The sequence below is a fragment of the Plecotus auritus genome, assembly GCF_963455305.1.
Source record: "Plecotus auritus genome assembly, chromosome: 2".
Classification (NCBI taxonomy): domain Eukaryota; kingdom Metazoa; phylum Chordata; class Mammalia; order Chiroptera; family Vespertilionidae; genus Plecotus; species Plecotus auritus.
This window is the reverse complement of record NC_137771.1, coordinates 32,217,381-32,231,603: the sequence shown is the minus strand read 5'-3', so window position 1 is coordinate 32,231,603 and position 14,223 is coordinate 32,217,381. Positions and strand designations below refer to the sequence as shown.

The 14,223-nt window shown below is 39.9% G+C and overlaps 1 protein-coding gene across 2 annotated transcripts in view; it reads right to left on the bottom strand.

Moving 5' to 3' along the window:
- Positions 1–14,223, bottom strand: part of USP24 (ubiquitin specific peptidase 24) — a 129,079-nt gene that overhangs the window by 55,591 nt on the left and 59,265 nt on the right. For both annotated transcript variants that reach the window (XM_080654491.1, XM_080654490.1), the window contains exons 21-31: positions 12,972–13,048; positions 11,946–12,086; positions 11,720–11,773; positions 10,372–10,487; positions 5,883–5,949; positions 5,641–5,751; positions 4,413–4,511; positions 4,149–4,322; positions 2,673–2,758; positions 2,453–2,546; positions 464–619 (exon numbers count right to left, since the gene is read on the bottom strand). In XM_080654491.1, coding sequence (XP_080510617.1) covers positions 464–619; positions 2,453–2,546; positions 2,673–2,758; positions 4,149–4,322; positions 4,413–4,511; positions 5,641–5,751; positions 5,883–5,949; positions 10,372–10,487; positions 11,720–11,773; positions 11,946–12,086; positions 12,972–13,048 — 1,175 coding nt within the window. The remainder of the gene's footprint in view (positions 1–463; positions 620–2,452; positions 2,547–2,672; positions 2,759–4,148; positions 4,323–4,412; positions 4,512–5,640; positions 5,752–5,882; positions 5,950–10,371; positions 10,488–11,719; positions 11,774–11,945; positions 12,087–12,971; positions 13,049–14,223) is intronic.

Sequence of the window (14,223 nt, the reverse complement as noted above, 5' to 3'; positions counted from 1 at the left end):
AAAAATATTCTTTTGCTCAAATTCTTCCAATGGCTTTTTTTCTAACCTTGAAATAATAATGTTAACATGTCTTCTGACAAATTCCTCATAAAGTTGCATTAATGTCAACAATCACAATTGGTTTTTTTAAAATAAAATGCATTTAATAGCAAGAAGGCTCAGGATTAATAATTGACATTACACATACTTATAGAACTTCTAGAGGAAGATAATGACACATTTTAATAGATAAGGCTTCCTAATTATTTAGAAGCTATTTTGCAAGTATAACAATGCACATAAGGTATGAACTGAAAAAAAATTGAGCATTTACAAAGGCAAAAACCAAAATATTTCAATTTATATTCTATTTTGTACTTTTTAAAAACTAAGTTTTAACAGAGCAAACCTGTTAACGTATTTCTGTCATCGGAAAGCATGATTCTACAAACCAAAATAAAGTGAAAAGAAATAGGTTTCTTACTTCTAAGTTATACAGCACTCTGAAGGTGGACATTCCTGGAGCAAAAGATCGAAAGAGACTCTCTAGAATTGAGCTGGCGCTTGGCTGGTGCTGCTGCTTTGAAGAGAGGGATGGAGATTTTGAAGACTGAGAGCTTGTTTCAGACAGCAATGTTTTCTAAGTTAAGAGAATGAAAAAGAGAATGTATGTCTTAAAAGCACAAATTTAAAAGAAACAGATATCTGTACACATTCTGATAGTCTTTTCCTTTTAAATATAATCCACACCAATGACATTTTCTAAAACTTAATCTCTCTTAATCACTCTACAGTTATTAATAAGACACCAAATTCTATCTCACAAAGTACATGCTCAACAAGCATGACAATCCTATTTTAAACAACATCAACAAAATCATCTTAATTTGTTTTTGTGTTTTTAAAACTTGTATCTCTAAATACTGATAATGAAATTATAAGATTGCAAAGTGGTAGTTTTGAGAATTTTTTGAACTAGTACTAGTGATATGTTTTATTACATTAGTTCTGTCCTTCCTCAAGCTAATAGATAAGCCAAATATGACAAGATTAAGTTGATCTAAATGTCAACCACTGAAATATAAAATTCATAACTTAATTCTAACAACTTTGTTATAAATTAATTTATTCTGAGAACATAAACAATGTTATGGATTAAACACAATTTCAATCCTATCTAATTAAAAGAATGATATGCAAATTGACCATCACTCCAACACACAGATGGCTGCCCCCATGTGGGCACAAGATGGCCACCACAAGATGGGAGGGACCAGGACTGCAAGGGAGGGCAGTTGTGGGTGATCAAGCCTGCAGGGGAGGGCAGTTAGGGGTGACCAGGCCGGCAGAGGAGGGAAGTTGGGGGCGACCAGGCCTGCAGGGAAGGGCAGTTGGGGGGGACCCAGGCCTGCAGGGGAGAGCAGTTGGGGGGGACCAGGCCTGCAGGGGAGGGCAGTTGGGGGTAACCAGTCCTGCAGGGGAGGGCAGTTAGGGGCAATCAGGCTGGCAGGGGAGCAGTTAGGCATCAATCAGGCTGGCAGGGGAGTGGTTAGGGGGTGATCAGGCTGGCAGGCAGAAGCGATTAGGGGCAATGAGGAAGGCAGGCAGGCGAGCAGTTGGGAGCCAGCAATCCTGGATTGTGAGAGGGATGTCCGACTGCCCTACCGGGATCGGGCCTAAATGGGCAGTCGGACATCCCTTGAGGGGTCCCAGATTGTAAAGGGTGCAGGCTGGGCTGAGGGACACCGCCCCCCCCGACCTGTGCACAAATTTCGTGCAACGGGCCTCTAGTATATACATAAAGGAACGATATCCTAAAAACTAAATAAAATGAATTTTATATATCAATAGTGAGAAACTGCCAAAACCGGTTTGGCTCAGTGGATAGAGCGTCAGCCTGCGGACTGAAGGGTCCCAGGTTCGATTCCGGTCAAGGGCATGTAACTTGGTTGCGGGCACATCCCCAGTGGGAGGTGTGCAGGAGGCAGCTGGTCGATGTTTCTCTCTCATCGATGTTTCTGACTATCTATCACTCTTCCTTCCTCTCTGTAAAAAATCAATAAAATATGTTTAAAAAAAAAAAAAAAAAAATAGTGAGAAACTGAAAAGATAACCCAATCATAATCAGAGAGGCATCATGAGAGGAGAATCAGAGCTAGAGTCTAGTTCTGGACAAGATACTCCATTCTCTCTGGGCTTTGGTTTCCTAACATATATCATGAAGGTGAAGTAGATGCCATTAAAGACTCTTCTAGTTTTAAAATCTGACATAATTTTTCACTCCACCTAGATACTTTAAAAGCCAACATGAAGCCCTGATTTCCATTTATAGAGCAAGTATTTTTCAAAAGAAGAAAAAGCATTAAGAAAAAGATGATATCAAATAATTGTAGTGTGATTTGGTGTTGTATTTTCACTCAATCATGATATAAAATTCCATGCCAGTTAATTAACCCCCCCTAGAAACCCATACCTTTCTTCCTAAAGAATCCAGTTGGTCAAGGGCTTCCTGAATGGCTGGATCAGTGGGTATTAAGAGCAGAAGCTTTCGTACTCGTAGAGTTATCCTGAAATTTTTCAAATTTGAAATTTTTTCAGATAAGTCACAGTTTCAATAACAGTCATTTAGTATGAGATGTAAAGTAAATACATTTCAAGGGAAAAGTTTCTTGGTTCCCTATATTTATATTTACCTTGGCTCCTCTAGATTGGCAAGCTGGTAAAGCATGTCAAATACATTACACACAAGTGCCATCACAACACCAGGAAGGGATTTCTCCTGAGGAAAGAAGGCAAGTATAAATACAAATCCACAACAGAATTTTCTTTTTTAATCAAACATACAATACAAATATTAGTTCTGAAACCTGGTCACTGTGAAACTGGAGGGGAGCACAGTGCTCATCTGCATGAAGCGCACATGTGACCAGTTGGGGATCTCCCACCTTCTAGTGTGCTTACTGCCTGGGCTCTCCTCTCATACCCACCTGCTGGTGGGGGCTCAGGTGCCCAATGGTAGGCAGAGGAAGAGAGATAAAACAAAGGTAGGTGTAATTACTAGAACGGAGAGTGGGCACCACTGAAAGCTGACCAGAGCTCATCAGGAGGAAACAAGGCAATGAATGACTTAAAAGCAAAATGAAAGTCATATATATATACACATACATCAATATATGTAGGTATATTATATATATATATATATATATGAACACTCACACATAATACATAGATATATATGTAATCTAAGTGATTTTTCTAAAGGTAGGAAAAGAATATAAATGCATAGAAGAGACTCAGATGTGATTAAAGTACTATTTTCTAGTTAGAAGGAATAAGAAACTAGATATCCCAAAAATGTATTTATGTAGGTGAAGATTTTTAATAAATTCAGAATAAATATGAAATAGTATAAACATATTCAACTTGAAGATGCTACATACACTGTTTCTGTTGCTAATTAACTGTCATAATACCATTTCTGAATGAAATTTCTTAAATTCTTGCTATATATATATATATATAAGTACTGTCTAGTTATTTTAAAAAATCTACAATACTAATACTAACCCTGAAGGATCCTTCGGCATCATCAGAAGGATCCTTAGCAAGATTATGCTAAGTTAAAAGCATACAGTCACACAAAGACCTGGAAGCCAAGTGAAGAAAATATTTCAAGGGGAAGTGATCACATGTACCAACTCTGATGAAAGGTCAAGAAGATGAGGATTGAGAGGCCGAAGTATAAAAAGAGGACAGCAAAAGAGTTCAAAGAACTCTTTCAAGAAGCTTTGCTGATCTGGGAAGCAGAGAATAGGGCAGGAACTGAAGGTGAAACTGGGGGAAGAGAGAGCTTTTTTTTAAGATGTCAGAAATAACACAGCATGTGTGACTGCTAATGGGAAAATCAATGACTCAATGCAGAGGTGGATGAGAGGAGCAGCAGCAGTGGCCAGGCAGAATGATTTAGGACTCAGAAGAGTCTGTGGTCCAGAAGATTGATAAATTGTATATCTTCTCCCAGTTGATGCCCAGTGCTTCCCAGGGATACATTTCTGAAGAGTCAGGATTTGTCTGAGAGGAAAGGACACAATCATCCAAATCTATATGGGCTGAAGACAAAAATATATTAAAATCCTGTTTTAAAATAGAAATGATTTATCACTCAATACCTGCTCCATGGCATATGATGAACTAAAAACCCCACTGCTGCTGCTGCTGGAGCTGGTGGAGGAATCTGCGGAGCTCCCGGATGGGGTCCCGCTGCCAGAAGTCTTCACCGTAAGGATCTGTTCGTCAGAAAAGCCCAGCTGGTGGAGTAGCTTTTGATCTTTATTTACTGTCAGCTGCAAAAAGAGGTTCCTTAATTACTGAGAGGAAAAGGAAGAGGATAGTATTAGTATCAGGCTAAAGGGCCACAGTTCATTTAAACCTACCAGACTATCATTTGTAAATATCTGTATATTATCCACAGGACAGCACAACTGCTTGGCTATCTTCCACCGGACACTCCCTATGGTTTCATTACTGTGAGCCTGTAAAATAAAACACTTGTTGTAACGCATTTATTCCTTCATTTAAACAACTGTTAGTGAGCATCTACCGTGTACTGTTCTAGAAGCCGAGAACAGCAAAAAACCAAAGACAAGAATCCCTGCCCTTGTGAGGCTTCCCTTCTGCTCTAAGTACAAGTTCTATTCCCTCCTCCAACCCTCCTCATCACACATGGAATAAAATCTCAAGCCCTTCTTCCACAGCAGGTCTTCCATTCTTTCTTTCCCTTTCTCACTGTCATTCCAGCCATCTTGCTTGTCACGAACAAGCCAAGCAAACCCCCATCTCAGGGCCTGTGTACCTGCTGCCCTTTGTTTGGAATGTCCTTCTCCAGAAAGGGCTTGCTCTGTCACCTCATCCAATTCTATGTTCAGATGCCACAGTCTCAGACATGCCATGCCCATCTCTATATAAAATGTGATTACCTCTATAGTGACTCCACAGTGTTCTGCAATAACCATCACCTCTACCAGCTTATTCTCCTTTATTCTTAACTAGAGGCCCGCTGCATGAAATTCGGCACAAAACCGGCAGTTGGACATCCCTCTCACAATCTGAGACTGCTGGCTCCTAACCACTCACCTGTCTGCCTGCCTGATTGCCCCTAACTGCTTCTGCCTGCCAGCCTGATTACCCCCTAACCGCTCCCCTGCTGGCCTGATTGACGCCTAACTGCTCCCCTGTTGGCTTGATCACCCCCAACTGCCCTCCCCTGCTGGTCCGATCATCCCTAGCTGCCCTCCCCTGACGGCCCAATTGCCCCCAACTGCCCTCCCCTGCTGACCTGATTGCCCACAACTGCCCTCCCCTGCCAGCCATCTTGTGGTGGCCATCTTGTGACGATATGGGGGTGGCCATCTTGTGATGACGTGAGGGTGTTGCACGAGGGCCACCTAGGCTTTTATTAGTATAGATGATACTCACCAACACCTGATATTGTATTATGTATTTGCCTATATGTCTGTTTACACCCTATCAGTTCCCTTTCATTTCAGGTCTTTATTCTAAATTTGTTTACCAGCTTTTAGAATAGTCACTCATACATCTTTATCAATAGTGTTGTGAAAGTAAGACAATACGAAATGGCCACAAAGCTTAATGTAAACCTACCTCTACAGTAAAGGTATCTTTGGTAGACTCATAAGTAACATTAAGCGTTAGAAGATGTCCATGAAATGAGGCACCATGAGGTAGAATAGTTCGTAGAACAGAGTAAAAATCCTCGAAAAAGATAGTAAATCAAACAAGTTAGATTCACAGTGCCACTGTTAAACATCTCAAAAATACATACCTAACACACTGAGTCTAATAATGGGATGATTCAGTTGCTTTAGAAAAAAAGGGAGACTTACCTCTATAGTGATCACATAGCGTTCTGCCAGAAGCAGCAATCTCTCAATGATTACAAGTTTAGTGGATCTATAGATTAAAAACAATTTTAAACATATTTGAAATGAATTGCTGATTTGAGCTCAATTCCTCTCTGTTTCACCAAAACCCCAATCAACAGGTAGCAGACACTCGTCAAAGACTGAAATTTGCAAAGACTAAACTTCCCTTTCACCCTAGGAGGAGGAAATGCAAGCTGTCCACAGCTGCAGCATACAGATAGCATAAGGGAGGAGAAGACTGACCCTCCCCACATTTCCTTTCCTGTTCTTTTCTTTCTTCTTTTTTAAAAAGTTGTTCCATAAATAGAGGACCTGGGTCTCCTCTGGGTATCCAGGCCCATTTGTCCATCAATCCACCAAGAATAAAAAATCAGTGAGCTTGACTCTAATTATTTTACAACTAAAATATGCTACATAATTCTGTAAACACATGGAATCAAAGTTCTAAACTGCCTGAAAATTAGAAGACAAATGCAAACCAGGAAGTATTCCATAAATAAAAGTTGCTATTTGGTTTTTTAAAATAATTTTTATTTTCAATTATAGTTGATGTACTATATTGTATTAGTTTCAGATGTACAACCCAGTGATTAGACATTTATATCACTTACAAAGTGATCACCCTTATAAATCTAGTACCCATTCAACACTACATATTTATTACAATACTAGAGGCCCGATGCACGAAAATTCATGCAAGAGTAGGCCTTCCTTCCCCTGGCTGCTGGCAACAGCTTCCCTCCAGCACCCGGGACCCAGGCTGCTTCCCTCCTCTGGCCGACCTCCGGTACCCGGGACCCAGGCTGACTTCCCTCCAGCCCCGGCTTCGTCTGGAAGGATGTCTGGAATGATGTCTGTTCTAATTAGCATATTACCCTTTTATTATTATAGATTATTAACTATATTTCCTATGCTTTACTTTATATTCCATGAATATTCTATAACTATCAAATTGCACTTCTTGATCCCTTCACCCTTTTCACTTCTTCCCATCTGGCAACCATCAAAATGTTCTCTGTATCTGTGAGTTTGTTTCTATTCTGCTTGTTCATTTATTGTTTTTTAGATTTCATATATAGGTAAAATCTTATGGTATTGTCTTTCTCTGTCTGACTTATTTCACTCTGCACAATGCCCTCTAGGTTCATCCATGTTGTTGCAGATGGCAAGATTTCATTCTTTTTTATATAGCTGAATAGTATTCCATTATATATACACACCCCCTTTTCTTTATCCACTCATCTACTGATACTTAGGTTACTATTTGTTTGAATTAGGCTAAGAATGAGGAGGAAAGGAAGAATAAACAATTATTCATCTGTGAACATTCTGTATAGTTCAAACTTAAAATATAAGAATTTGTAGTCTAAGGATTTTCAAAGTATTTAAGAAATCAACACATAGGAGACATAACCATCTCTGGGACAGAAAACACACAGCAAGGGAGCATGGAGTTCTAACAGAGTCTGAAAATGAGTCTTGAGGTCTCCTTTAGTCAGACTTATGAACTCCTTATCATGTGAAATATAGTTGGCCCTCCATATCTGTGGGTTTGGCATTGTGGATTCAACCAACCGTGAATCAAAACTACTTGAAAAAACAAAATCCCAGACAGTTCCAAAATGCAAAATTTGAATCTGCCATGAGCTGAAAACGACACTGAATCCACACAAATGATGTGTAGGCATACCCTGCTGTAGCCTACATGTAAACATCGATTAATGCAAATACTACACCATTTTATATAAAGGACTTGAGCATCCTTGTAGTTTGGTGTGTGTGTGCACGCGCACACGCCCTGGAAGCAATTCCCCTTGAATACCAAGGGATGTAGGACTGACTCCAACATCCAGTACTTAACATAGTCACAGTTCCTTCCATAACTTTACTGAAGAGAAGGCTACATGTGTTCACATTGAGAGATGAAAAATCCAAATGCCTTTAAATATTTGCTATTCCAGAAAGTCTACTTCAAATGGGAAAGTGAAATGCACTAGCGCACCCAACCTCTCCAGTCCTCCCCGCCTGCCTCGCTCCTCCCACTTCTTCCTCTCTGCGCCTCCCTGGGAGTGCCAGCGCTGCACAGAGGAACTCTCCGGAGAAGGAGGGCGAGGAGGAAGCGAGGCCTGAGTGCGCAGGGCTTGCCACCACCACCACCACTGCACAGGCTGCCAGAGCAAGCCTGCTGTGTGCCGGCAGCCATGAAAAGGAAGGCCTATTCTTGCACAAATCTTCATACATCAGGCTTCTAGTATATATATAAAGAGCCAGGGTCCGTAACATCCAAAATAACTGAACGGACAACTGAACACTGGAAGTCAGTCCTGCAGTCAGTGCTGCAGGCGTGGCGACCCAGCACTGAATGCCAAGGAGGCTGCAGATCAGGCCCGGAGAGAGAAGCAGGGTCTGATCTGCAGCCTCCATGGCAGCTGTTGATCAGCGCTTGCCTCTCTTTCTCTCCAGGCCTCGCCAGCAGCAGTGGGGGCTGCTGATCAGCCCTGCCTCTCTGATCAGGCCTGGAGATAGGCCCGGAGGCGCTGACTGGCATAGAAACCGACCAATCAGAACCAAATCTGGGTGAACTGCGAGGAGCCAATGGCTGCCTATGAGGCGGAGCTTTTGACACTGGCATACAAACCGACCAATCAGAACCTAATCTGGGTGAATTGCAAAGGCAGAACCTAAGGTGGGGGGTGAGGAGGGGTTTTAAGGGCAACAGCTATTTGGTGTAAGGTGTAAGAAAGTGGTTCAATTTTTTAATGACCGGTTTGGCAGTATAGCGCATGTGGCTGGCTATAGAAATTATGTATTTTTGTCTGCCAACTGCATCTCCACCTGCTGAAAAAGGCTTTCCCCCAAATTTAAGCAAAAGGTAATATGCTAATTAGACCGGGTCGACCAGCCATCTTCCAGACATCCGACTTCCTTTCAGACAAAGCCATGGTGGTGGGGGCCGAGGCAGAGGCAGTTAGGGACGATCAGGCCAGCAGGGGAGGGCAGTTGGAGGCGAGATCAGGCTGGCAGGGGAGGGCAGTTGGGGGCGACATCAGGCTGGCAAGAGAGGGCAGTTTGGGGTGATCAGGCAGGCAGAGGTAGTTAGGGGCAATCAGGCTGGCAGGGGAGAGCAGTCAGGGGCGAGATCAGGCCGGCAGGGGAGGGCAGTTGGGGGCGACCAGGCCAGCAGAGGAAGGCAGTTGGGGGCGAGATCAGGACTGCAGGGGAGGGCAGCTGGGGGCGAGATCAGGCCAGCAGGGGAGGGCAGTTAGGGGCAATCAGGCAGGCAGAGGCAGTTAGGGGCAATCAGGTAGGCAGAAGCAGTAGGGGCCATCAGGCAGGCAGGTGAGCGGTTAGGAGCCAGTGGTCCCAGATTGCAAGAGGGATGTTTGACTGCTGGCACAGGGATCGGGCCTAAAACGGCAGTCAGACATCCCCCAAAGGGTCCCCGATTGGAGAGGGTGCAGGCTAGGCTGAGGGAACCCCCCCCATGCAAGAATTTCATATACCAGGCCACTAGTTTCAAAATAAAAAGAAAAGGAATATATTCAACTGTAAATAAAAATACATACACACATACATAAAGTCATTCCAGGAGTTGAGAGAGACTATATGAGTACCCATCACTAGAGAGCAGCAGAGTGAGATGCAGAGACCTTCTATGAGCACCTGCCAAAGTTTCCTGGGAATCATTAATTTGGTGTTGCTTACCAGTAACGGAAGACTCATAAAGCCTCACAAAAATGTTCTAGTTGCTTCAATCTCATGTTTCTAAATATTTATCTATTCTACTTACTATATCAAAAAACTGGAATACTGAATTAAGATTTCACTGATTGAAATCTCTAAACACAGCAATGTGATTAAGAGACAATGTCAGTTTCATTTTAACAAAAATATTTTGGGATGAAGTTCCCATAAAAAATAATTAAAAAAAATAATTTTAATAGTATTTTAACTATGAATATATTATAATGTACACTTTTAATTAATCATCATCTTACACTTCATTTTGCTTATGCTATTAATGCTTTGGATTTGATTATTCAAGGAGAAAATTTGTAAGATGTCTAAGTAAGTAAATATTTAAAACTTTAAAAAATTACTCTTCATGTAATTAATGAATCTTTACTACATCATAATAGAGAAATTACTCACTACACAGTTTTAAAAAGTTAAATGAATAAAATAAAAAACCCACAAAGAAACCTTGTCTACTAGGTAGAGGGGTAGGAGCAGTGTAATTCTTGGGTGGTTATGATAATGACCTACAAATCTTCAAGAGATACAAATATGGGGATGTATAAAGGAAAACATAATCTCCCAGGACATGACTATTTGCCAAGTTTTGAAATAAAATGAAGAAATCAACAATTGAGAGATCGCCATGGGAGGGGAAAAATATATCAATTATTTTTTTATTTGTGTATTTGTTGTAACTTCTGCAATCACTTACCTATATGGAGACTGAACTGATGTTGCTACAGTTGGCATGGCAGTTGCTGTAAGCATTTTTGTTGCTCTGGTCACAGCATGTGTTAGAGTGGGGCCACCAAGTGCTGAACTGGCTGCCTATGAAATAAGAAATAATCATTCTATATATATCAGGGTTTCTCAACCTCTGATCAATTGGCATTTTGGGCTGGAAACTTCTCTGTTGTGGAAGACTGTTTCAGGCATTGTAGGATATTTAGCAGCATCCCCGTCCTTTACCAGTAGGACTCCTCAAACTGTGACAACTAAAAAGATCTCCTAACGTTGCCACATGATCTGTGGGAGGCAAAATAATTCCCAGTTGAGAACTACTCTTCTCCGTATGTTAATACATGGTACCTCATTTAGAGGTACTTGAATATTTTAAATGGTTTTTTAAAAATATATTTTTATTAATTTCAGAGAAGAAGGGAGAGGGAGAGAGAGATAGAAACATCAATGATGAGAATCATTGATCAGCTGCCTCCTGCTCACCCCCCACAGGGATTGAACCCCCAACCTGGGCATGTGCCCTGAGTGGGAATTGAACCATGACCTCTGGTTCATAGGTTGACCCTCAACCACTGAGTCACACTGGCCGGGCTAAATGTTTTTTATGATGACCTATCTGGATGGAAGTCATGACTTGGGAAATCCTCCACATATTCTAGCACATACTCATCACCAAAATGTTTAACTTACTAACATTTGGGGGAAGTAGCACTTTATATTTTTGGAATACTCTTTATTCGATATAAAAAACAAGCACAAATTAAGAAAGAAAATGAATGTTTGTTCAATGCTTTAACTATCAAGCTGGAAATAAGGCATTATATGTGAAATGTATTATACAGCAGGCTTCTAAGGGACAAAGACAACCAACAACACCTACTAGTGAGTGTCCTGGTATGGCCTTTAATAGCATTTATAATATAAACTAGGTGAAACATGGGAAGCACGGAAAAAGAAGCAAGTGCTTGTATAAAATTCCTGAACCAAAAAGTAAAAAGGAGGAAAAGAATCCATTGGAAATGTGGAGTGGAGTAGACCTGAAAACAGAAAACAAATTCCTATACCCTCAAAGGGAGGTGGAAAAAGCAGGGAAGAGGGTGGTGGATGGAGAAGAAACAATGTCCTATATACACTTGTATGTGGGGGCATCAAGGCAAACATCTGCTCCCTGCAATACAATATGGTTGGTTCACAGATTCTTCAACAGGATGCAGCCACAAATAGCAACTACATACATGATCTCAAAATATAAAATTATGAAAGGAAAGAAAAAGAAAGCATTTATTTAAATAACAGGTTAAATAAAATTTGCTACTCACTTCTAATCTTGTATAGCAATCAGCAATAAATTTCTTATGCAATGATACAGAATCCTAAAAGTAAGAGGTATATGGAAATTAAACTTAGTCTGGCATTTAGCTGTAATCATTAAGAATAAATGTCAAAATAAAGAAGTCAATTTTTAGGCATGCTAACTTACAAATAAAAATATATACAATCTTCTGCCCTTTTGTGTTTGACTACCTTCTTTCTGTAGATACCCACCTTCTTTAACCTAGGATTTAGATTAATGTAACTATAGTTTATGATTAACTGAATAGCTTCATTTGCAATTTCTTCATCAGGTGATTCCATGGCTATTTTCCAAATGAAATCCATTCCTATCAGTTCCAGCTTTTCTACATACTGTTCAAAAGAAAAAAAAATAGTACACCAAGGTCACAAAATGACAATTATTTTCTGTTACATTGTAAGTTCACACCTCTTTAGTTCAATATGAATTAAGGCTATAAAAACCAACTATATGAGAACACTACTGTACCAATATGGACCTTGAAACAAAAGACAACCAACCACAGAAACACTGGGCCATGCCCAAGGGAACCAGAAGAGATGTGAAGAAGCTTTTTTCCACATACACCTACACCCATACTAGACATCTACCCAATTGAATTACTGATGCAGAACTAGCAAAGCGTGAGATGGGTGCCATCCTCAGGAGCTTTTCTTCAGAAGAAAATGAAGTTAAGCTAGTAGTTAATACTCCTTGGGGCTCAATTCGGTCTTCCCAAGAGCTTAAAAGGCCTTGTAAAAATTCTTACCATCCAGGAAACCAGATCATGAAACAGTCTTAGAAAAGAGTTATTTTTTTACCTTTCTTTTTTTAAAGGTGCACATATATATAAACAGCTGTACACATTCTACAGATCATTTTCCTGCTTCATTGTCTGCTCCTAAATTTTTCTTCCCAAATCCTTGCCACTGCATCTCAGAACTGAAGACTATTACTTTGTTAGGAATATGCGGGTTGATGGGTCTGAGGAGTTGGAAGTGTAGATGGAACTAACCTACTCTACACTGACCTAGCCACAGGAAGCCACTGGCAGCCCTGGGTCAATAAGAAGCAGAGGGATCTGAGATGTCAGTTGTCATCAATGCAGAAAACAGCAGACAAAGGATATCCAGTCTTTTAAAAAACTTAATGTTTCACTATGATTATAACATGTTTTTGCTGATATCCAATTTTACTAGATTATCTAAATTTTTCAGATTTGAGAATAATGTACTTACCAACTGAGCTCCTTGTCTTTTCAATCGATGATCACAGAGATTCACATTTTCAAAGAAAGTCTTAAATAAGTTAAAACCTGAAATTAGGGAATGCTAAATAAATTCCTGTACTGTAAGCATAGACTAAAAGACTCAAAGCATATCAAGAACTGAAACTAAAATACTCAGGACAAAACAAAGGCGCAAATCTTTAAGACCTTGGATTAGGTAATGGTTCTTAGATATGGTGCCCAAAGTACAAGTAACAAAAGAAAAAATAGATACATTGGACTAAATCGAAATTAAAAACTTGTACTTCAGAGGACTGTCAAGAGAGTAAAAGGACAACCCACAGACTGGGACAAAAAATTTGGAAATCATATTTCTGACAAGGAGCTAGTATGCAGAATATATAAGGAACTCTTACAACTCAACAACAAAAAAAAAGACAAATAACCTAATTAAAAAATGAGCAAAAGATTTGAATAGGTATTTCTCCAAATATATACAAATGGCCGATAAACACATGAAGAGTCAATTTCATTAGTCTTCAGGGAAATACAAATCAATACCATGCGATACCACTTCACACCCCCTAGGATGGCTAAAATAAAAAATATACAAATTAATAAGTACTGGTGAGGAAGTAGAGAAATTGAAATTCTCATGCATTGCTGGTGGGATTATAAAATAGCGCAGCCACATCACAAAAGTTTGGTAGTTCCTCAAATAAAAACCTCTGTTCACACAAAACTTGTACATGAATATTTGTAGCAGCATGATTAATAGCCAGAAAGTGTTAACAACCCAAATGTTCATCAACTGATGAATGGATAAACAAAATGTGGTATAGCCTAACAAAAGAATATTATTTGGCCTAACTGGAATGAAGTACATGCTACAACTAACCTGGGGTGAACCTTGAAATTAACATGCCTCAGCATAATGAAAAATGCCAGATACATATTGTACAATTCCATGTATATGAAATGTTTAGATTAGGCTAATCCATAAAGGCAGAAACTGGATTAGAGACTGGGGGTAGAGGAGAACAGGGAGTGACTGCTAAAAGGTACAGGATTTCTTTTGGTGATGAAAATGTTCTGGGATTAAAAAGTGGCGAAGGTTGCACAACTTTGTGGATATACTAAAAGCCACTGATTTTACACTTTTAAAAAGTAAATTTTATGGTATGTGAATTATATATCAATAACAAATTTCAGTTAAAATAAATACCTAAAAGGAAGATTTCTGTACTTTGAGAAATTTTGAC